General features: G+C 43.0%; 1 protein-coding gene across 5 annotated transcripts in view; it reads right to left on the bottom strand.

The window, feature by feature from the left end:
- Positions 1 to 24,430, bottom strand: part of Cc2d2a (coiled-coil and C2 domain containing 2A) — a 100,480-nt gene that overhangs the window by 19,945 nt on the left and 56,105 nt on the right. For all 5 annotated transcript variants that reach the window (XM_071614154.1, XM_071614155.1, XM_071614159.1 and 2 more), the window contains 12 exons: positions 19,280 to 19,436; positions 17,428 to 17,575; positions 15,437 to 15,575; positions 14,763 to 14,966; positions 13,002 to 13,094; positions 11,766 to 11,857; positions 9,261 to 9,428; positions 6,783 to 6,888; positions 6,471 to 6,580; positions 5,023 to 5,119; positions 4,446 to 4,544; positions 1,455 to 1,631 (listed from right to left, as the gene is read on the bottom strand). In XM_071614154.1, coding sequence (XP_071470255.1) covers positions 1,455 to 1,631; positions 4,446 to 4,544; positions 5,023 to 5,119; positions 6,471 to 6,580; positions 6,783 to 6,888; positions 9,261 to 9,428; positions 11,766 to 11,857; positions 13,002 to 13,094; positions 14,763 to 14,966; positions 15,437 to 15,575; positions 17,428 to 17,575; positions 19,280 to 19,436 — 1,590 coding nt within the window. The remainder of the gene's footprint in view (positions 1 to 1,454; positions 1,632 to 4,445; positions 4,545 to 5,022; positions 5,120 to 6,470; positions 6,581 to 6,782; positions 6,889 to 9,260; positions 9,429 to 11,765; positions 11,858 to 13,001; positions 13,095 to 14,762; positions 14,967 to 15,436; positions 15,576 to 17,427; positions 17,576 to 19,279; positions 19,437 to 24,430) is intronic.

Below are 24,430 nucleotides of genomic sequence, written 5' to 3'. Positions count from 1 at the left end.
TGGCTCCCAACAGTCCGACTGCCTTTCCTTTTGTTAAGAATTCATAGAAATACCAAACTCATCTTTTGTCTGGGAGCATTCTTCCATGCAAATATACTCGTCATCCTTCTCTTGAGTTTATACATGAAGACAAACATTCAGAATATATATTTCCCTTTCTGAAAATATTTTTGAAATGCATGTATTTTAATGTTTTCTTGAGAACCTGAGCATTAGTGATAAAGCTTAGAATGTAAAATTAATCTGAATTTCAGTACATTTGTATTTCCAATAATCCTCATGTCCTAGAAGTAAATGGAAATATAAAAAGTATTTTTCTCTGTGAACCAAATTGTAATACAGGAAAAGAAACAGAAGTGTGCTCACTTTTTTTTTTCCATCTCCATCTGAATCTTAATTACAATGGGAAACTGGAGTCAGCAAAATATGCAGTTCCCCAGCACTCAGAGGTTGGAGGTGGACAACATGTGGCATGCTGGATGTAATGTGGGCGGAGTCTCCACCTGCTTGTCTGACTGCTCTATCACATGCCTAGAGCTCTGGGGATGCTCAGTACTGTGGGTTGAATGAATACAAGGTGGAGCTAGACAGACATTTAAGTCTCACCTCTGCCATGTGCTACCTGTGTGCCCCTGCAGAAAAACAGTCTGCCTTTTCTCACCTCTAAGTTGGAGACCCATGCCCAAGATATCTGTAAGTGTGAAAGAAGAGAACACGTCTCCAGCCTCTGACAGTGCTGAGGATAGAGTAAGGGACTTCAAACATTGGTGGTGGTTATTACTACTGGATTAGTTTGCATATGCATAAGAGGTCACAATCAATATCTTCTCCCAAATCCAACGAGGGTAGTGTGTGTAAATGCTGTGTAAGCATTTACATTAGGAAAGCTATTTCCTCATGATGAAGTTTGGGAATAGTTGTTAACAAATGGATGTTCTAGAAATTCTTTTTTCTAGAGCTATCTAAAACTGTACTTGTGCAGATGTTTGTTTATTTCATGAAATGAATTGTAATGACCCTTGAAGGTCATCTGGCCTTATGAGCCTATGAATCTACTCGATAGCACAGCCAGGGATGTGAGGTCAGACATGGAAATCTATTTCAGCATGCTTGCCAGCAAATGTCAAATGAAAGAGCAATCTGATGTTCTCATTTGTCACATTTCATTTTCTTCACATTGAGAAAAATTCTTCTAAAAGCAGAACATGTTTACATTTGTCTTGCTCTGCCTAAAAGTTTAGACTGCTGACTGACCTAATTATTGGCTCAGTGGAAGTGCAAACCCACACATCTGTTCTTTTACTGTCATTCTGTTCAAACTGAAAGAATAATAAACAGAGATTGCAGTAGGAGAATCTGTTTGTATGGTGAAGAGTTTATAAAGCTCCACCTGGTAATCTCCTCTCCTGCTTCACTGGCAGGGGATGTCGGTTCTAGACCCTCAGCAGAGTTACCTTTTCTCGAACTGACTCTCCAGGAACCAGCTGAGGCTCGATGGTGATGAACAGGGTGATGTAGGAACCTTCACTTAAGCTTCGGACAGAATCAAAGCCTCTCTCAAGAATCATGTTTCTCTCCTTACTGTAGCCCAGGAGAACTGGGGGAATATCTATTTTAAATGTTCCATCGATCTGTGAAGAAAATATGACTTGGTAAGCATTCTGGCAATTTTCCAACAGAACTTCAAAGGCAAATCTCAACTCATTATTAAATAAAAATCACTTAGACTGGCATTGGAAGCCCATCACATCTTTCTAGCCTTGTTTAGATGAAGTGCTGTCTCTTTCATGAATACTTTGTTATCTCTACCACCTTTATGTATAGTTTATTTCATGTTATATTATGGTTTTCTGCTGGATTTTATAGTTGTGTGCACATCTGTCATATTCTTCTAGATAATTACTCCCTGCAATATTTCCCCTCTTTTTTTAATCATCTTTCTCTGACATGTGGAAGTGTTCTGTATACACATTAGGTGCCCAATAAATGTGGGCTGAATGATTGATCAGCCACTTATCAAGAACTAACTTATGTAGTGTTTCAAAAGCCAGGACTTTCTCACTCTCGTAAAGTCAAAGCAGCAACGAATTTATTGAAGACTAATGCTACAGAATTATTAAGTTTGCAGAGAATCCAATTTTTCTTTCAGTCTTTAGTGACATTTATATCTTAGGAGAAATGAAGAACTTAAAATTTGAACAACCTGAATAGAACTTTTTGGGTTGAATTGAATAGGCTCTTATTTATTATTCTCCTTATACTAACAGAGCTCACCAAAGTCTATATCTGATCAGATGATAGAGTAGGGGGTGGACAGGTAAGCAATCACATAAAAAGTACAGATGAAATAATAGCACATTTTTTCTGTACAACAGGTAGATGATGCAGGAAGGAATGAGTACTATCTTAAAATATTCAAAGTGGGGACTGGGGTTATGGCTCAGAGGTAGAGCACTCACCTAGTATGTGTGAGGCACTGGGTTAGATCCTCAGCACCACATAAAAATAAAATAAAGATATTGTGTCCACCTATAAACTAAAAAAATAAATTTAAAAAAAGAAAATTTCAAAGATAAGGATTTAAGACAGGGTTTTTCAACCTGGGTGCTGTTGACACTGGGGGCCAGGTCACTGTTCTGGAGGGCTGTCCGGTGCATTCAGGTGTTTGGCAGCATCTTGGGCCTCTGTACACTAGATGCCATAGCAACCTCTGCCACACTTAAGCATGGAATTTGGAGTCAGACAAAAGATTTTAAAAGACAAATGTAATGAAATAAATCTCCAAAGATATAATGAAGCATATAAACCAAAACATTGACTAGTTCTTTCTCCTCTACCATTCCTAGCACTTTGGAAGTCATTAAAAGGTGGATACCAACTGTGCTGTAGGCTTTGTGATTTGAGTAAGTTACTGAACTGCTTCATTTCTTCATCTTCGAAATGGGACTAGTGATGCCAGAGGTGTGGTAAGGCTTAATCAAGATTACATATAAACAATGGTATGCATTGTGCACCCAGGATAGTTACCGAATCAGGATTCGACTTGTAGCTCCAGAGAAAAGAACCAGGACCTAAAGACGGGAAGGCCAGGGAAGGATATGGATTATGGCACAGTGCAAGGGAAATCTCCATGGCAGAGCATGGGAAAGAGAACAGACTGCTTCAGGGTATTGAAGGTCTTGTCAGTGAGCTCCAGGGGCACAGCAGAACCTCAACATCACCAAGGAAGGCCAAGGAGAGTTTTGAGTAACTACTTCTGCATATCTTCCAAATATGAAATTCAGCAAAGCCAAATGTTATGGATAGTTTGATTTGTAAAAATGATGTGCTCTTTCTTTTTTTTCTTTTTTAATTTAAAATCTATTCCAAGAGGAAAATGTAAATTCTTTTTTTTTTTAGGTAAAAGATCATTTTATTAATAATTTCCTTAAAAATAGTTATAATTTATTCTTTTTAAAAATTCATTCATTCATTTGTTCTAATTTGTTATACATGACAGCAGATTGCATATCAATTCATAGTATACATGTGGAGCACAATTTTTCATTTCTCTGGTTGTACACAAATTAGAGTCATTTAATTTGTGTCTTCATACATATACTTAGAGTAATGATGTCCATCTCATTTCACCATCTTTTCTACCCTCATGCCTCCTCCCCTTCTCTCCTTCCCCTTTGCCCTAAATTCTTTGGGCCAGCATACCACTGCAACATGAGCTATAGACTGCTCCTTTTTCCCAGAGACAACTGCAATCCAGTTGATGCTTGAGACTGCAACCAATCCAAGCCTCTCAGACTAGAGTTTGGGTCTTGGTCTTGCTCGAGTCTGTGGCCTAGGCAGCATTTGTTCTGTGTGGTCATTGCAGTGGCTCATGGGCTCCTGTTGCTGTGGATTTAATACTGGGATGTCAAAGAAATTTCAGAATCTTTAACTGTCCCAAATTACAGCTACTAAGTCATTCAGGAGTTGCCAACCTAATGGATGCCCTAAGCAAAATGACTAACTCTGAAGAAGGGAGCCTTTGTGGAGCATACCTGTGCTCATGGATTTTCATGTTTTAAATAATGTGCACTCGCAAAACTATTAATGTACGCACTTCATTGAATGGGTCCTCAACTGTCCTGATTGTTTCCTTCAAATTACTTTTAGGCACCATCCATTTCATTTTTATCATTTTGACAAATCTCCACTTTGTCCCACCTTCACTTCTGTTGAAATGTTTAAAAAATTCTCATATTTGAATAGTCCTACAGTAACTGCAAATTCTGAGGAACACAGAAGTTTAATAAGCCATGCAAGTCTGAAGGCAAATCAATGACTTCATACAGTGATTTTCTTCTTTCCAGGGGGTTTGCAGATATATTCTCTCAGTGTTGAGATTTTCACAGGAAAAAATGGTTCGAGCTATGCCTTTTTCTCATGGAACCCCGACTTTAGGTACTTACCCTTGCTTGGAAATATATAGTGCTAAATGGAATCTTCACGCATCCCAACCAGTGTCTCTCAATACGGGTATGGATTCCACTTCCCCTTTCACGGTCGTCCTAAAGGACACATGGGAAGTAATAATTGTTTAAGAACTCCAGACACTCATTTAATTAATATGACAGCAGGAGAGCAGCAGGATTTTAGCTGAAAGTTTGTGGACCTGGGTTATACAGACTTAATCAAGTTCTGGCTCAGACACTTTATTAAGTGACCCTAGGAAAGCCATTTAGTTTCTGGGAACTTTAGTTTTCTCATCAATGAACTGGAGATTTCATGATCTACTTCATAGGGTTATTTCAGAATTGAATAAGACAGTGCATGCAGAGCACTAATAAAATTTCTGGCAAAGCAAATACTCAGCTGATAATTTAAAAAGCTAGTTCTCTTCCCCATCTCTTTTTCCCCAATTGTATGTGTCAAGTTTCAAACATTTCAAACTCAAGGAAGATGGAAATTGTGCTTAGGACTTATGTAGAGGGTAGAAGGTTTGCCAAGAGCAGAGTTAAGATGGTTTCCTTAAAACTGAGAACTTACCTCTGAGACATCGTATAGTACTTCATCGAAAATATTAATAAACACATCATCTTTCACTGACTGTAAACTCGCTGTGCTATAATCCCCATTAGGGGCCCTGCAAAATAACATGTCAACAGGGACTATGAAAGTAGGCAGCATAGAAATTATAAGCACTCAAATGTCAACATTTGAACAACACACAAGTGGGAGCACAGGTGTGGGGATTAGAAGCCGTGCTGTCATTTCAAGGATTTAGTTCGGTCAGGGATGGTGCCATGTCATACCTACACTCCAATGCAGAGAGCCCTCGACTGGAGGCTCTGTGCCCATCCAAACCCTCTGCTGGCTCTTCCTAGTGAGGCTATAAGCTTTGCAAGGAGTTATTCTGTTTGTTTTTTTTTTTAAATTTATTTCTTTGTTATTTTTAGATATACATGACAGTATATGTGTATTTTGACATACTGTAGGGCTATAACTTATTCTGATTAGGATCCTATTATTGTGGTCATACATGATGTGGAGTTACACTGGTCGTGTATTCATGTATGAATGTTGGAAAGTTATGTCCCATTCATTCTATTATCTTTTCTGTTCCCATTCCCCCTCCCTCAAGGAGTCATCTTGGCAGGACTGTGGTGGCTCAGTGTCCAGCTACAAGGCCTCCAGAGGTTCTGGAGTCGGTTGTGGGCTTCCTAAGCATCTTGGGAGGGTGCATCTCCAGGGAGACCACTGGAGTGTAAGCCTCCTGTTGTCTGTGGCTGTTGAATGGTCCCGCTGCCCACTCCCTGGAACATGGCGTGGCTGGAGCAAAACAGGTGTTTTGCTAAGCAATTGCCTTTAATCCTTCTTGTTCCTTTTGCTTACTCCCTGTGTCATAGTGGTATCTTCCCCCTGTCCTGGCTTAACTAGTTGTAATCCCTGCTCTGCCTCTAATCTACCATGTGGTTTTAAGTAAGTCACCTCCGCTCTGTGGCTTTTAGTTTCTTCTCCATAAAAGCAAAGGGTTGGATTAGATGATCATTTCAAGTGCTAAAATAATAATCTTTTAAATATCTAAAATTCTTTGACCAAAGTTCTGGAATGCTTGTGTGGTTTTGGTGAGGGAGAAAGTGTCATTTATGGGAACTAGCGAGTTTCAGATTCACTTAGGAGAGGACATGAGGAAGAAAGGAAAAGCAGGTTAGGGCTGGTGGTGTGAGGGGATGAGAAAATTTGAGCTGTAAGAAGCCAGAACCTGGACAGAAGTAGAGTGTCTCAACATTGACCCAGGTTTCCCAACTCGGACATCTTTCCACTTTTATTCTTGAACGCAGTCAGCCGTGGGCCCCAGAGGAAAACCGTGGCACTTGGCATCTGGAGCTTACCAGCTACAAACTTTTTGCCTTAGTCTTTTCTTGCTGGGTCTCTGTTTCCTTTGCATTTTTTCAAAATATCCAACAGTTCTTTAAAGAGGAACATATGCTTACCTAAAGGGAAGTTGGAGTTCTTCATTCCAGCTGGGATTCGGCCCTTCAGCCGTTGTGGTGTGGCAAATTGTTCGTTGAAAAGAGACTTCTACAAAAGGACGCACTAAAACCTTTAATAAAAGCAAGAACAAATCCTGAGTCCATCGTGAGTAGATGAATTATTTAGTCCTTAGTAGTGGTTGGCTATGCTTAATCAATAGTATGTTTTGAAAGAACATGAAGCAGAGGCAGGACTGTCCATCAAGTCTATAGGTGGCTCTTAAAACCTGACGGGCAGGACTGGAAGCTGAACCTGGCATAGGGGCCTCTCACCTGGCCGAGGGCATAGTCGGGGCTGTGGGCCGGGCTGTGTGTGCTCGGGGAGGCAACGTGCTTTTCACTGAAAGCCCTGGAGGACCTCGAGGGCTGCTGGAATTTGCTAGGAGGGAAAAGGTAAGAAAGAAAGAAATGATACGAGGAGTTATCATTTAATTCTACTGAGAATATGGTCTCCTTCAGAGATGTGAGCCCTGGCGGCTGTGGTGACAGCCGTTGTCCCTGAGCTTGATCAAACTTCAGAAGGCTAGGTATGCTCTGATCCTCCCTGGCCACCTGGTGGCTATGAGGGCCTTCCCCAGATTCCATTCCCAGGCCTGCATGTCTGACTGAGAACAGAGGAAAAATGTTCCTTCTCTCTCCTCCCCTCCCAGGGCCTGCCTGAGTGGGGACCTGACTTTTCCCCCAGAAATGAGAGTCTGTCCCTCTGGGTAAAAGAATCTGACCAGAAAGTCCCTCCTCCATCCAGTTCCAGTTCTTTCCACTGTATTTTCTCTGAACCTATAATCTCCAATGGCCTGAGCTACCTGCCCCAGGCAAGGCCTGTCAAGCCTCACTGGGAAAGGGAGGCTGGGGGACTCCTAATTTCAGTGAGGATCAAAGGGTCTTGTCCCTTTCTCCCTATGGCTTCATTCTTAAAAGACACAAAGATTATCTCTAGAAAGCCTCTTTCAGATACCTCCCCCCCCACCATCCTAACATCCCACTTGCATATCTATACTGAATTTTAGGGTTTGCCAATTATTGTGCATTCATTATTGAACAAAGTACAAACTGTCTCTATCAGACCCTCACCTTTTCAGAGTTAAGTTTTCAGACAATCTATGAGACAGTGTAAGTGGAACATTTAACAGCACAGCTCTTCTTCCTCTTTGAAAACCATCAGTTACGTTATTAAAAAAGAAAGAAAGAAAGAACCCATTTGTTTAGCACATACTCTATTATAGGCCTTATGTCTGCCTCAGGACGAAAAATCCAATAGGAGAGGTCAGTTCAGACTACATTGGTAGGCAGGCAGGTAAACAAGCAATCTCAATAAAGTGACTGCAGCCATGGGCATGGGCTATAGGAGCATACAGAAGGAAGTGGAAAATCCTGCTTGGTTGGATGCCAGGGTAGGGGGTAAAGATTTGGGCAGGTTTCATGGAAGAGTTGATGTCTGCACTGTCTGGATGTATCCTCATTGAAATGCAGAGCATGAGGGAACAATGGTGTGTCCTAGAATTATCTGAATGAACAATTTAATATTTCAAAATATTATGTAGAGACCAAAAATAACAAAAAAAATGCCTCTATGTTCTTAAAAAACAAACAGAGCAAACACCTGTAAGCTCTTTATGTGTGGGTTTTCACCCCACAGTCAGTCAGTCAGTGTAGTATGTTTTGAAAGGACATGACAGTGAGGCAGTCAGGGTGGCTCGGGAAAGTGAGGCCCTGGCAGGTTCAGGACTCAGGTGGACACTTACAAGGAGCAGAGCAATGAGCCTGGATATCAACAGATGTTTGGCAATAGGTTGGAGAATAATTATGAGAAGAAGACAGGGCGCAGCAGCGAGTGAGCACATGGAGTGCTGGAGAAACGAAGAATTGCAGGAGGAAAAAGTGAGGCCAGCAGCTGGCCTGGCGCTCTCCTGTGGAATCAGATGGTGCTGAGTGACCGCGGCCAAGCCTCTGGCATCCCCTTCCATTTTCCCTCTAATGAATGGAGCTGGAAGAGCAGTTTAAGCGTTAGCTGAAACAACACGCAGGTATGCTTAGTGTGGTACTGCTCCTGTGGAATGGACAATGTATTCCTTCTTCCGTGACAGTGGAAAGGGCAGCAGCAAAAAGAAGGTATAACTCTTGGACCTTTATCTCTGCTCTGCAAAGGCATCAGAAGCTCAGGCTCGTCTTACCTGACCTGTGGTTGGGGGCTCCCCTGCTGCCCCCAGGATAGTGGCCATGGTAGTCCTAACTCAGTCCTCTGAACAGGTAGGAAGGAAAAACCGTGAGCTGACGCTTCTGGTGCATCTGCCCAGCTGGCACTCTCTTCTGTGACCCTGCCTCTGGCTGTAGGTGACTATACCATGGGATGGACACCTGATCCCAGTTAGCACCTTCAGACTCTGTCCTGGGGGTGTGAGGCTTAGCTTGGGGTACCCTGGCTGTAGGGACACTGCCTTCACGTGAGAGTGAAGCAGAGGGAAGCAGCGAGGGGGACGGTGGGGCCTCGGGAAAACCATCTTAACTCCTGGGGGGGCTACCGTGCTGTTCAGCTGTCCCTCTTGTCCTTTCTATGAGATGTTCTTCCCAGTCCCACTGAGGCCCTCCTTAACCTGAATTGACTCTTACATCCCAGGACAGGCCATGGCTTCAACCAGAGCTCCCAGGCCCGCCGAGTAGAACCCATGTTAAGAACAAGAGTGAGCATCCTCCACAAGCTCGCCTTAGCCGGGCTCCCACGCCTTCCGTCCCAGGGGGACAGGAGACTCTCACCTTGCCGGGGGCTTCCTCACTGGAATGTCATACGCCCGCACAATGTTCACCAGCAGCTTGATGTCTCCATCCGACAGGTTCTGGGCGGTCACCTTCTTCCGCCCTTTTCTCCTTGGCCTCAGTGGCCGCTTTTGTTCTGCCAGCTTGAAAAGGCTCAGGCCCAAAATGCTAATGGTTACAGAGCAGGATTAGGACTCAAAGGAAAAGAAAGGCCTGGAAAACGAGGGGATGACTCTCCCAACTCTGCCCCAAGGTTTCTCACAGGCCTCTGGAAACTGTCCTATTCAGGGTGGTTGGAAGAGTCTAGAAATTCTGCCCATCCACTGCGTGGGTTGCTGAACATTTTTTTTTTTTTTCAGCTGCTACTCCGCAGAGGAAGAAAAGCCATGTCCTGGCCCCCGCCTGCCTCTCTACCTTGCTCACGTGCCAGACCCTCAAACGCACCCTTGTACTCCCCCACCCTCACCTTTGCTCCTGCCTTCCCTCCTCAGGGCCAATATCACTCAGCTGGAGGGACTCCCTGTGCACCCTCTGTCAGCATTATTAAGTGTTCCACCCACAGGAGACAGTGCACACAGCCTTCGGCAGTTCTGGGGACCTCTCACGGTCTGAGTTTAGACAGAACTGGGCGTGAATCCTGGCTCTACTCCGCACCCTAGGGCAAATTATTTCACCTCTTTAAGTCTTTGTTTTATCCTCTGTAAATGAGCATAATCATCCCTACCTCTTGGAGTGGCTGAGAGGATGAAGCAGGAGGGGTGTGAAGCACCTGGCACTGATCTAGCACTCAGTAGGTCCCTAAAATGCCACTGCTGGGATGAGAACAGGGACTGATGCTAAGTGACTTCAGGAGGAGGAGGTGGAGTGGGGGAGAGAATCCTTCTCTTATCAATCTCTCCTGATCACTGAGATGATCATCAATAAGCACTTCCAGGAAGATAAAAGCAGCATGGTCCCAGAACCATGGGAGAAAAGTGCACGGAGCAACGTAAGTTCTTGCTCAGAGACTGAACAGAAACAAGATGTGACTGTGTCTGGAAGTGGACATTAATGACTATGCCAGAGGCCACAGAACAAAGCCCCCTGTGCAGAGCCAGCAGGGGCTCATGGATCTCAGCTTCACTGCTCAGAATTGAGCAGGCCCCTTTTTGGATGAGGGCCCTGCAATTCTTGCCTGGCATTATTGGTGGCTCCCATAGGCAATCCCAAAGGGTTTCCAGGAGCTGGTCCATTTGTTCTCCAGGGTCCTGCACAGCACAGGGACCCTCTATGAACCTATTAAGCCCTTCTATGTGTCAAGGACAGTGCTAGGACCTTGCCTATGATGTACTTATTCTTGAAATAAAAAATTTACTCCATTTTTCAGATGAAACTGGAGGCTCTGGGAGATGTTATGATTTGCTGAAGGCCTTTCGGGAGGGGGCTAGGGTTCCATCTCAGGGCATTGATGATAGAGCCCACCTTCCGGGGGACGCCTGTCTAACCCAGACTCAGGGTCTCAGAGACACAGCCTTGCCAGGCATCCTGACATGGTATGTCCCTTCCCTTATCAATGCTTCCTCCCTCCGAGTGACTCCTCCACTGAGGCTTTGATCCTCCACGACTGTCGGTCTGGGAGCATGACTGGGACCACTAAATACTGAGACATTCTAGTTTAAAGCCAAAAACAAACTGAAATTAAAAAAAGGAAAAAAAAAAAAAGAAAGAATGAACATACCCCGAGCCTTCAGAACTTAATGCAGAAAGTAAAGCAGAAAAAAAGAAAGAAAAGAAAAACAGCATGAAAAATCACCATCTGTTCTAAGTGACATTTTTATGACTACAACATTCAATGACAGGACTCTGTAGAGAGAGGGGTTTCCATGTGAATTTTGGCAGACACTATCTCTCTTCTGTCCATGGATGACAGTGGAGGGGGTTGCCTTTCTACCAGTCAGATAGGGGAGAGGAAGGACATGCACAGGGAATGACCTTTTTAGGAGAATAAATTGAACCACAGAAAAAGTCATGTTAATGTCCCCATAAGACCACCTTTCACCTTTTATGTGCCCACCCTAGCTGAGACCTTTCAAGATTATTCTAAAAATAGGGAGTTGACCAAGCAAATAGTCAGTTCCCAACTTCCATTTTTCCCTGATGTCCTTTGTCCTCCCAGTGGGGTGCCTGAGCCAGATCCAGACTCAGGAGCCTCTGAGGGTGAGGTAGTAGCCACTTCCGTGGCCTTGTGATGGAGAGATTCTAGCCCAGGAGATTAGGAAAGCAGAGGAGAACCTGCAGGAGGGTCTTGGAGGCAGTGGAGGTGAGATGGGCTGTACTGGACACCATGGGAGAGCCTAGGGTGACTTGTCCTAGCGGGGATCCCTCGGACATAACCAGGTTTCCAGCACAGTGCTGGGCCATGCCTACCACATAATGATCAAAAGATGTGGTATGACACCTTTTATCTAATAGAATAAAAACACAGATTTTATAGAGAGTAATAATAATGGCTTTGATTATTTTTACCTGATATTGGGAACTTCTTCTTCGACTACCAAATCAGTAAGAAGAAAATGGTGTTTACCAACTAGGAAACGATTTATCACCGAGTCTCTAACCTAGGGAAAGAATTCAGCTTTATTTAAAACTAATTTAAATGTCATTGTTCACTCCAGCACTCCTCCCAGTCTTTGCCTTAGGTCACCCCATCCCTCCCCCACCCCAGCTGTGACTCTCTCTGCTGTACAGCTGGCAGTTCCCCCTAGACTGTCTCCTTAAAGGCAGAGGTTTTCTGTTTTGTTCACTGTTGTTACATTTTCGGGGGCTGGAAAAGCTCTGGATACAAAAGATAGGTAACACATTCTTCCAGCAAAATTCTATCACAAAAAATAAAAATGGGAACAGTCTGCAGCACACACAGTTCAGAGCTGATTCTGAAGTCCTTTCCTTACTCAAAATGATATATGTTCTAATTTAAATAGAGACCTCAGGAGCCAGGAGGGCAGCTCAGTGGTGGAGGGCTTGCGCTGACCCAGCATGTAAGAGGCCCTGGGTTTGATCCCTAGCACTGTAAAAAAGTCAAAATAAATACATACAAACTTAAAAGTTATGATATTTAGAGGTCCTTTATCTTATCTTTCTTTTTTTGTGCATGAGCTATAGAGTAGATAATGGGAGAAATGTATTCATTGAAGGAAGGAGAAAAAAGAAAGGAAAAAGATTAAATGATATTTCAACTTTAATTTTTGTTTTCTAGTGAACAAGGCACTTAGCATGTGATTTTTTTAAAAATATTTTTTTTAGTTGTAGATGGAGACACATCTTTATTTTATTTATTTATTTTTATATAGTGGGAGAATCAAATCCAGTGCCACATACTTGCTAGGCGAGCACTCTACCACTGAGCCACAACCCCAGCCCTTAGCATGTGATTTTTAAACTTGTTTATTTTTTTTTTCTGATCATAATGATAATCATTGTAATGCAATATAACATAAATGTAAACATTCAAATATTTGAAAACACATGACTGAGAAATTCAGTCTCTTGTTATCATCTCCATTTAAGACAATCACTGATAATAAACCATGACATATCATACTGGTTTCATATATACAAAAGGTGAAGATAATTGTCGGGCACATACTTTTATTTATGTGGCTTGCACAAGATGGCATAGTCATTTATAAGAACAGAGAACCTCCCATTCCAGAATACTGGCTCTCTCCCACTGTGAAACCTGTTTTAAGTGATTTTTCTTACCTGCTGGAGGTACTTGGCTACAATGGCCCTATGGGTGTCTATATGGTCCTTGGTTTCAATTACATTTCTGTCTCGTAACCGCTTCTCATATTCCTAAAATTAAAAGGACATGATGATTTTAAAGTACTCTCTGATGCTCTCCTTGGAATTAGGAAATTATTTATCTCATGCAGTTCAAGTCATAAATCATGAATCCAAATGTTTCTTTCATCTTCCTCCTAAGTTTTGGTTCAGAACTGATCTTTGGTGCAGAATCCAGGATTCCAGGTCAGTTGGTTAAGCTACCTTACCAAAAGAGGAGACTTCAAGGCAGTGTTTAAAAGTTCAAGTGCTCACGCAGGGAGGCTTAGAGGCCACAGAACAGAGAAAGTAGTCAGAATTCAAGACGCTAAACTCATCAAGCAAGTTAACCGAACTCATGCTTAAGTTTTCCTTTATCCATTTTAAGTAAAGCAATTCCAAAAACAATGAGAAACCCCAGTGAAAATATTGTCCCATCCTGTGACATCTGGCTGCCCTGATGGGTCAACCATTCTGAGGAGGGCAGGGGTTTGCTTTGGTGACATCAGGTAAGGCTTTTCCCCTTTTCTGTCAATTATGTATGTGTCCTGGGAACTGCCACGTTCTCCTCATGCCCATTGTTGGTGACAGTTGAAGGCCCATTGATGGCTTCCAATCCAGATCCCAACACAGAGCTATTCCCCAACACTTCTGAACTTGGGACAGGAGGACATGTCTCCCTTTCTGCGGGCTGAAGCCATCAGATGTGATCATGTGGCTAAGCACAGGAAAGCTATCTGCTTATTGGGGGCAGGAAGCCATGGCACCAGAAGCCCAGACAGACTGCAGAAGCATCCTGGCAGCAGGCAGGCCTCACATCTGGGGCTCTGGGGCACAGATGGATTCCTGTGGCTCCTGTGTCTTCGGATGGCTAACCCTGCTTTGGGGTTTCATTGTTCAGCAGACTCCCTGGTTGATGCCTGAGGTGGTTCAAAATTGGGTTTCTATCCCTTAGGATCACAAATCCAAACTAAGGAACCAAATAACTAAGAACCAAGTAACCAGATGCATCCTCTAGGAATAATTTCTGCAGAAAAAAATCACAATGGTATTAATTTTTAATTTTTTTCCACCCATCTCATCAAATACAAACTCATCTTTTTACCACTAGCCTGCTCCTTCTATACAGCCTGTGTCCTAAAATTTCTCTAAAGCTCCTCCATCCCAGCCCCTGCCTTTGCCATCTGCATCCGCTAAGCCTCTGTTCCTACTCTTGCCCTTGACCAGGGTTCAGATTTGGTGCATCTCCTCTGTTCCTTCCTGCCCCACCCAACCCAGTCTGCCCAAATCCTACCCATTCAGGCTTCCCTGGGGCATTTTACCACTGTGCCTGGGACAGAGTGCTTGGCAGATACCTCTTGCATTAAAACAGAACTGAATTCCTGGCCAAGCCAGGGATAACCACATTAACCCCTAGTTCATCTTCCAGCTTTACAGTTCTAAACCTAGACAGTTCAACCACATGATTCAGATTCCTGGTTACTGGCTATTTTACATATCACTACAATGAGGCAAATAAATTATTTAAATATCAAATTCAAGAAAATTAATAGACAGGTTACATATAAAAGTGTTATATAAGAAAAAACCATATTGCTCTTGAGAATTTAATAAGGAGAAGAAAGTTCATTTATAACATTACACTAAGAGGCATACCAGATATTTTATTATTTTACTAACCCTTCTTAGGAAACTTTTTACCTGGAATATTTTTTCCATAATTTCTCGGTCATATACTGGAATTTGCTTATAATTTCGGAATTCTGGCACCTCTTGGCTTCTAAGACAAAGAAGCCTGAAACGTTTGGATCGATTTAATTCCTCATCTGAGACAAAGTTAAATTCCTGTTGTAGCTGTTCCAGTCGAAAGAAATCAGGGACATAGGATTCACCACTGGTAGCCACCTATGGAAACCAGAAAATGCACAACTAGGCCATGTGACAGGTGGATTTCGCCTGAAGAAACCTAGCACTGAATTTTGGGAGACATTTAACAGTTTCAGATGGGCAGATTCGAAAGACAAAATCCATTAAAACAGAGAAAATAAATCTTTCTTTAGGGTCTGGGCAGAGCTACAGGAAGGAGTAACAAGAAGCAGCTGGTATCATTGCAGGTGGCTGTGTGGCTGGCCAAGAGTTTCTGAGCAGCCACGCTTTTCCTCACTACCGCATTATGAGGGTGGCCATGTTGTCTCACAGCTAGGGAAGCAGCAGGGCAGGAATTTAAACCTCACCTCAGCCAGCTCTCGGGCCCTTAGACAGTGCTGAGTAGGGGAGCATGGCGTAGAAGAATATGGGCACAAAGGGCTCTGCGATTTCATCTTTTATTGCCACTCTGAGCTTAGAAATGGCCTGTGTGCCTCTGGCCACATTACCGAGATCAGTTGCATTAAAGGGGCATTGTTGGGGTCATTCGGGTCAAGCTTGGACTCTGCTGCCCACTTGGCCAACTTCTTCATGTCTGTCATTCCTGATGTGCCAATAGATGAGATGGCATCTGCTCTCTTCAAAGCACTGGAAAAATAAACAAACAAATAAACAAGGAAAACCAGTTGATTCTGTGGGTTTGACTTTATCACTGAGCAGGTTGCATCAGGACCACTGGATCCCAGAGAACTGCTTATCCACCATGAGAGAAAAATCTTCACATAAGGCTGTGTGCCAGGCGTCTGGATGATTGCTACTAAATGTCATAGGGCAATAAGGAAATATGAATGGAGGGGATGCAAATGTGACTCAGTCCTACAACTCTGCCCTGTGCATAGTTGGGTCCTGGCCAGGGAAGAGGAGCCTCTGCATGTGGTCCAGAAGCCCTGAATGCCTCACATCCCAGGCCATGAGGGCACTCGGATGCAAACAAACAAAAGAAAAAGGCACCAGCTTTGCACACAGGGATTCAAAGGAAGCACAGTGGCCTTGGGGCTTTGTCAACAGTTCTGTGCTTCCCATTACTTAGTTACTTGTGTCCTGTTTTACCCCCCAAGAGGTTTCCCTAGCATTAAGCTCAAGTAAAATGAATGCAAAATGCCTATGCTCCAGGGCACTGGCCCGCTGGGCAGGAAGCAGCACCTGACTTGGAGCAAGCCCATCTCCCTGTGGTTTTCATTACATGGAGACAGTGCAATGCGGAGTGTGGAATGGGGACGTGGAGGGTGCCAAGGGGACCAAACAAGCCCTGTTCTGGTTTTCCACACATTGAAAACAGCTAGTCTCAGACTTGGAAAGTGTGTTCTTGATGATGAGAAGAAACCCTTTCATTTTAGAGATGAGGCAACTGAGGGGCTGATCAAGACACATCTATTGGGAAGGACAGAGGGAGCCTCTGATGGAGAAGATGGGGCTCCTGTGACCTAGGCACGTGGACCAGCATCATCACTCAAGGGCTGCTGTTATGGTTTAGATGTGGTGTCCCACAAAAACTCACATGTGAGACAATGCAAGAAGGTTTGGAGGAGAAATGATTGGGTTATAGTCTTAACCCAATCAATGAATTGGTCACCTGATAGGGATTAATTGAGTGGTAACTGGAGGCAGGTAGGGTGTGGCTGGAGGAGGTAGTTCACTGGAGGCAAGACTGTGGGGTGTATTTTTGTATCTGGAGAGTGGAGTCTCTCTCTGCTTCTGATCACCACGTGAGCTGCTTCCCTCTGCCATTCTCTTCTGTCAGGATGTTCTGCCTCACCTTGAACCCCGAAGAAAGAGCCTGCTGTCGATGGACTGAGACCTCTGAAACTGTGAGCCCTCAAATAAACCTTTCCTCCTCTACAGATGTGCTGGTTGGGTCTTTTTCTTTCTTTTTTTTTTTCCTTTGTGGTGCTGGGGCTCAAACCCAGGGCCTTGTGCATGTGAGGCAAGCACTCTAGCAACTGAGTTATATCCCAGCCCCTAGTTGGGTCTTTTAGTCACAGTGGCAAAACAGCTGACTAAAACAGCTGCCTAGGAGTGGACTGGCTAGCCCAGAAGCCCTTTCTCCTCTTCTGAATGAGGATGTAGCAATACAGAAAGGGGCTGGAGAATAGGGACTTTTGTACAACCAGTAGATTTGTTAGCAACAAACCTTTACTGAGGGCTAAATATACACAACCATATGCTGGGCGCCTCTCCCAATTGTAACATGGGGAAAACAGTCTCTCAGAGTTACTGTGAGGATGAAATAAAATGCTTTCCTCTGACACTGATAAATCCCTAATATTTGTTAGGCTCTTGCTATTTTAATTTTTAGGTTAAGAACAAGTTTTGAAATACTCTGTAAACACTGGCACCTGACAATAAAAGGAAAGGATATGACATTGTAAGCTTTCCCTCCCTGTAAATCTGTAACACTAACACTGATATTGGCCATCAGTTTGTTCAAGCCACATGTTACCTCCGAAATCCGATGTTCTGCTGTGACAATGGAGGAATTAGCGGGATGCCATTTTCCCCAACAGCCCATGCCACACTGTGCGACACCTTCCCCGAGGTCATTAGAGTCAGTTGATTGCTGCCATCAGCTTCAAAGGAGAAGGGCACTCCTGGGGATACATCAGATTAAATAAGATTAATTTATATTTAGAAGGAGAAATGAGCCCAGTCCTAGCAAGAATGCAGATGGTCGGCCAATGGAACTTGGAGTAGGTAAGGTGATGGGCGGGAACACATGATCCCCGCCAGGGCCATCAGACTGCTTTGGGTGACACAGAACCAGCCTCTTGGCTCTGTCTCTGACAGTAGAGTGTGGATATTACCATGGTGAAAGTGATTTTTGAATAAATGACTGAAGAAAGTGGAAGTGAGACATGTAGATACTTTTGGAAGGAATATTCCTAGCAGAAGGAACAAATGCAGGTACCCTGAAGTGAGACCCCAAGTTCAAGGAATGAGCACTGCAAAGCTGAGTCAGGGCCTGGCAAGCAGCAAGCACACAGTAGATGTTGGTCACTGTTCAACTGTTGTGGCCACAGCAAGGCCCCACTCATCTGACCTCCACCAACTGGAAATTAAGGGCAGCATGTTTAGTCAACTAAACCAAGAAAAGATGTTCAGGCACTAAATACAGTTACTTCAGAGTCCAGATTTCCAGTAACTATTATTCATGCAAAACAATAGCACTTTTATGTCATAATAGCATCTTGATGTTTTCCAAATCTGTCCTTCATATTGGAAGGATTTTCATCTTTATTTTCAAAGCATACTGATGAAACATTAAAGGAGGTGTTTTTTATTTAATGTATGAGGAAGATAATACCCAGGGAGGTTCTATGACTGCTGGGGTAACATGGTTTGTCCATGTCAGAGCTACAACTAAGTCCAGGTCTTCAGATTTTATACTGATGACTAGATTTGGGTCTTAAAGAATTCTTGCAGCTAAAGCTCCAGATATGAGTTAAAAATAAAAATTACCAGGAACATGAGGAAACAAGCCATCATGAATAAGAGGCAGCAGAATCAGAACAATATGTGGATAGGTTTTGCAATTATCAGATACAGAATCTTTTAAAAATTTTAATATGTTTCAATAAAATGAATGAATGAATAAAAAAGAACTGATTGGAGTCCAAGAAAAGAACAAAAAGCAATCAGAACTGGCCAGGCTTATCGGAAAAGAACTAGATAGAGTTTCTAAAATTGGAGAAATGGAAGGAAAAGTGGAAGGAGAAAACAATGATGAACTCCAATGATTAGACACAGCTAAAGAGTGAATTCATGACTTGGAAGAAATTACATATAATGTAGCAGAGAAAGAAAACATTAAATATTAAAGTATAAAGAAAAATTAAGAAACATGGAGGACAGTGAGAAGATCTATCATATATCTTATTAAAATTGTAGAAGACAGAATGGTAAGGAATAATCTATTTTACTTACTAAAGTTATCACCATGTTTTTAGCCTTACAAATATCACTGTGATGTATATTTTTAAGTACAAAGATTTGTCTTTATTTCAAATTATTTTCTTAAAAAAGATTCTGATAAATGGAATTAAGGCATGGAAGGGGATTTTAAAGGTTCTTAATTCATACTGCTAAACACTTTATAGTTATATAGTTACATGCATTTTCATGGTCAATAGTAGCTTATAAAAGTGACTTGGCAAAATATTATATAACATCATTATTTTAATATGAATTCTGGTAGCAATTAAATATTATCTGGTTGTCAGAGCGATGTGAAAAGGATATACTCAAATCTGACAATGAAACCATAAGCCATATTGATGACAATTCAATTTCCATACCGCTTCCAACTCCCTCGTGGTCCAGTGTCACATGCTGGTTACTGCTAAATTCCACTTCTTCTATGGGAGCCCTTCCAGTGACAACAGTAGTCTCAGGGATAGGCAGAAACACTTCTGCTAGCAAGGTGGTGCTGCTGTGTCCAATGGTTTCATAGACCTGAAACCCAGAGAAGAGAAATAGCCAATAAAAACAGCTATTACTAGAATGTGCTCACTCTCAGATACTCAGTCCACATTGTTGTGTTTGTGCTGGTCACTGTCCCAGCCCAGAAGGCACATCTCAGAGTAGAAAGCTAAGTTGTGTTACTACCGTCCCATGGAAACTGACTGACACCCACTTGAGTTCAAGTTGCCGATGCCCTGATTTCCTACCCGGCTAATCTACTGGGAAAGGGAGGTTAATCAGAGCAATAGGCTACTGTGGTTATTTCTATTCTAAATTAACACACAGCTTACTTGGAGAAAGGCTTCTTCTTTTTCCTAATTCAGGTGACCTTTAGAGACCAATGACATCAGGTGGAATGGGTGTGACAGAAGGGGCATACTGCTAGTGTTTTATATTATCTGCACCAACCTCCAAGTCAGTAGGAGAAGCTTTGTACCCAGAAGCCTGGAGAGTGTCACATTTAAACCTGCTATTTGGTAAATACCTTAAATTCTACCCTTTCAGAGGTCATCCTGGTGGCTAGCTCTGTAGCCTAACCCAGTCTTTCTTCCAAGACAAAGCCAACCAGATCATCTGCAGCTCTGATGCTCATTATTATGATGTGTCTCTTATAGTGCCATCGCCATGAGGGGAAGGGCTCATTGCTAAGGCAATCACAGATGAAGAACATACAATTCAGCCTCAGTTGGACCCATTGCTTCATCTGCTCCAGTTTCCCCTGTATTCTTGGCTCATCTTGCTTTTGTGGCAAGATGACAAAGTATTCCACAGTTCTGCGGGCTTCTGTCCTGTGTTTTATTCTTTCCCTCCATGAGGTCCCCTGACTGGTCCCTATTTTTCTGAAAATGCTAATTTTACTAATTTTTATTTCTACTAGTTAATCTTTATATTTTCTTTCTTACATAATAAAGTCCCCTAAACTAATCAATATTTTCTACTCACCATTTGAATGTACAAGGGTGTCACTATGGATCCTCCCTGCCCACCCTCCCTCATAGGGCATGTGATCTGAAGTCTTTTCTCAGAGTGAGGTGACTTTGTGCCTGACTACCATCCTGGCCTCATCTCCTAGGATCCACGTGCTCATATTTGTAAGGTGACTGACTGAGCTTGGTGGCACTAATGGAGGAAAGTGTAAAATTTGCATAGGAACCCAACTCAAGATGTCAGATTTCATGTCACTGTGAGTTATTCCAACAGGCTGGGTCCATCAGGAGACCTGTGATGTTCATGGCTTTCCTGTGGTGGGATGGCAACGTCTACCTAACCCAGGGGCTCCACTGAGAGCCCATAAATGGCACATGAAAGCCATGCTCTCTGGATTCAGGTTTATCAGTATTAAAAATTTTATGGGAAATATCAAGCATACATAGTACAAGAATAATGATACACCAGGACCCTATTCCTTGCTTTGACTATCACTAATTTGTCTGTCTTATTTGACTTATACCCTTAATCACTTCCTTTCTTTCAATATCTTGAACCTAAACATCATTTTATCTGACAATATTTCAGGAAGCATCTTTAAAAGATAAGGATATTGCTGGGAACTGTGGCATATGCCTGCAATCCCAGCTACTTGAGAGACTGAGACAGAAGAATGACCAGTTTGAGGCCAACCTGAGCAACTTAGCAAGACCCTATCTCAAAATAAAATTTAACAAGAGCTTGGGAGGCAGCTCAGTCAGTGGCAGAGTGCTTTCCTAGCATGCATGAGGCCCTGGGTTCAATTCCCTATACTGAAAAAAAGGGGGGGGGGGAAGATATAAAATAAGGCATAATTACAATACTCTTATCACAGTGATTCATTAGTAACATCAATTATTAAGGTTCAAAATTTCTTGAAAAACCTATATATTGTGTTTGAATCAGGACCAAAAGGTATTCCATACATTGCAAATGACTGACATGTCCCTTAAGCCTCTATTAATTTATGAGTGCACTTTTTCTCCCCATTTCCATGGATTCAGAATGCTGAGGGGAAAAGGAGTGTCACTATTACCTGTCCCAAAGCCTCTCAGGAGCCTGCAGTTCTGACTTTCACACATCTTCACAAACATGTGGTCAGCTATTACTTACTGCACAGGAGACTCAGGTTTGACCTGTTAACTATGCGCTCATTGCATGAAGTTTCAGCATGAGAAAATGGTGTGTTTTCTTTCATTAAAAAAAAAATGCTTAGTTTTTTTAACTAACCAAAATTTTAACTTATTGGGACATCCTTTTATATAAAGCCCACTAGGAGCTTTAGGTGTGTTTGGTTTACAATGAAGATTAAATAAGGTAATAGACCCGACAGTTCTAGTTCAGTTACTGCTCCTGTAACAGAATCACCAAGTATTTGTTTATTATATGACTCTGGGGGGTCTGCACACGTACCCCTGCCAGACTTTAAGCATTCACTAGATATTTTATGGTAAATGCTTCTGGGCTTGTTTGGTATTTATTCCTCCTGGGTGTGGCCTGTGCTGGTCATCATGCTTAGTAATGAAACACTGGCCACATTGAGGGCATTTCTTGTGGACGTCACTGCAAGAGTCCTTGTTTCCAGTCTCGAGAGCCATATTCCCATCCAGTGTCAGAGAGGAACTGAGTGGGACTCCTGGAGCTGGGTCTATTCTCCAGGGGAATGGAAGGTGTGTCCACTGGGACTCCTACTCACAAGGTCATTATCTACTTTCCAATAAGAAAATCGGGATGCCGTCTGACAAAGCTGAAAGACATTCCAGGTTTTCGCAAACTTTTTACTCTACTCTTTGAAGGTAGCAGAAGCTCTGGTTAGTGCCTCTAACCACCAGTGATGTCTGTAACTGTCCACCAGTTAGGTTAATCAAAAACGTCTCTAGACACTGTCGAATGTCCCCTAATGGACAAAATTAACCACTTGAGAAGCACCACTCTGAGCAAATGATGGGTGTGCTTGGAGATGGAACATTAACTCAGTAACAAGATAGGAAATCTAATTTGATTCACATTTAACTGTTCAAAACTTCTGTTGTGAAAGCAAAATTGAGGCCATTTATGAAATCATTATTACTTTTCTTGCTTTGGAATATTGTTTGCTTTAATTGAAGAATCTGGTACAAATTTAACTGCTAGTAAGATTCAGAAATGTATACCTAAGAGGAACCTTGGAAATCAAGCTAAGATAGATTTAAAAATGCATTCCAGGACTGGAAATGTGCTCGCTGGTAGAGCACTTGTCTAGCATGAATGAGGCCTTGGGTTTGATTCCTAGCACTGCAAAGCAAAAGAAAATAACAAAAATTCCATCCAGAAATAAAGTTGCATTGCATGGTTTTAGTCATATTTCCCTGATTAAAAAGACAGTTTCATCTCTTGCACTTGGTCATGTTGGATCGGGTATGAATGGCTGCTCTGTGATCTGTCCTGGATGTTGTTCACTGAGGTTAGTCATCTCCTGGCGAATGGCCCTGTTTCAGCTCAGCGTCAAACCAACTTTCCTTTGTGCTCTCAGACCTTTCCTCCACTGAGGGTTGAGGACATCTGACATGCTCTCCTTCACGGCCCTGTCCTCCATTCTGTGTCAATGCTCCTTCTTCAAGGGACCTTCCTAAGTCCCACCCCTCCCAGCACTCCGTGGGCCCTGGTTCCCTGCCTCCCCTCAACTTTCCTTCTTATTTCCAAAGACATCTATCTGTTCTGTGCAGTTTGCTCTCCTCACAGCTGGTAAACAAGCTCAAATCAGCCACACCCTGAAGTCAGCCATGATTCCTCTTCCATTTCCCTCCTCGGCAGAGCCTCTGGGAGGGAGGCCCCCTCTGGGTGTCGCCAGTTTCTCTCCTCCCAGACCACAGAATCCCAGCCACCAATCTCATGTCATTTCCTCACTGCCACCTACATCTGGGATTATGTCTAGTTCATCCTCCTGTTTCCCACAGCGACCTGCAGGATGCTTTGCTCAGCAAACACTTGCTGGATTGCGTGTCCCAGCCACAGGTGTAGACTGGTCAGGTAGTTAGGGGCCAGGCCTGGCCTGTTCTCCTATCTGGCTGTGTGATCTCAGGTCAGTTATTTAACTTCTCCCTCAGTTACCTTCTCCATTCATATGAAGGGAGCAGCAATACAGCTACCATGAGATTGCCGTGATGGTTCAATGAGTTTAGGTGAAAGGGTTTAAAATGGTGCCTGGACTGTTGTCATTGTTCTGTGACTGTCACCTTATGCTAGAGATCACTAAATACTAACAGTTCAATACATGGGGTGCCTGAGATGGCCTTCTAAGACTCCTTCACAGTAATCAATTCTGAGTCCAGAAGAATTGATTGGACTTTGCTCTCCTTTACTGTTACTCCTAATTAGGTGAAATGAGGATAAAGTTTAGAGCCTAATTAGTCTGGATTTAATTCAACTCTGCCACTTGACTCAAGATCTCTGAAACTCAGAATGATAGTATCTGTGATTTTCTCCAGTGCAGCATGAAATGGCCTGTTTAAGTGACCAGGCCCTGCAGTATTGTCATAAATGTTATTTCCTTGACACTTTCCCTAGCTGCCCCTGGTCTGTGCACACTCCTGCCTTTCACATTAGATGACCACAGCTGTCTTTACTCTGCCCCAGGTAACCTGTCCTCCTAGGCAGCCACCTGCTCTTCCCACCTGCTCCTGGCCACCTGATTCCACTCTGCAGACTGTGGGCCTCCTATACCTACTTCCCTTAGCTCCTGAGGATGACTTGCAACAGTCTGATTTGCTGTCACCAACTGAAAGCATAAAGTAAGATGAGTATGAAAAACAATCTCTTTTGGACTTTTATTCACAGAGGACAAAAAAAAAAAACATCATAAAAGTGAATGAGACAAGGTAAACAAGGACTTCCTTGCCCAAATATCACTATTTTCCTGGCCTTGATGGTGCCACTCTAAAGATGAGCCAGAGAAATCAGAACAGGCCCTGGGAGGAATTTATTATCCTCAACTCCCCATCTCAGACTACACGCTGGAAAGTAAAAGCTCAACAGGATTG

Source organism: Marmota flaviventris, chromosome 7 (genome assembly GCF_047511675.1).
Source record: "Marmota flaviventris isolate mMarFla1 chromosome 7, mMarFla1.hap1, whole genome shotgun sequence".
NCBI lineage: Eukaryota > Metazoa > Chordata > Mammalia > Rodentia > Sciuridae > Marmota > Marmota flaviventris.
The sequence above is the reverse complement of the archived record's forward strand: the minus strand, read 5'-3'. Positions and strand labels throughout refer to the sequence as shown.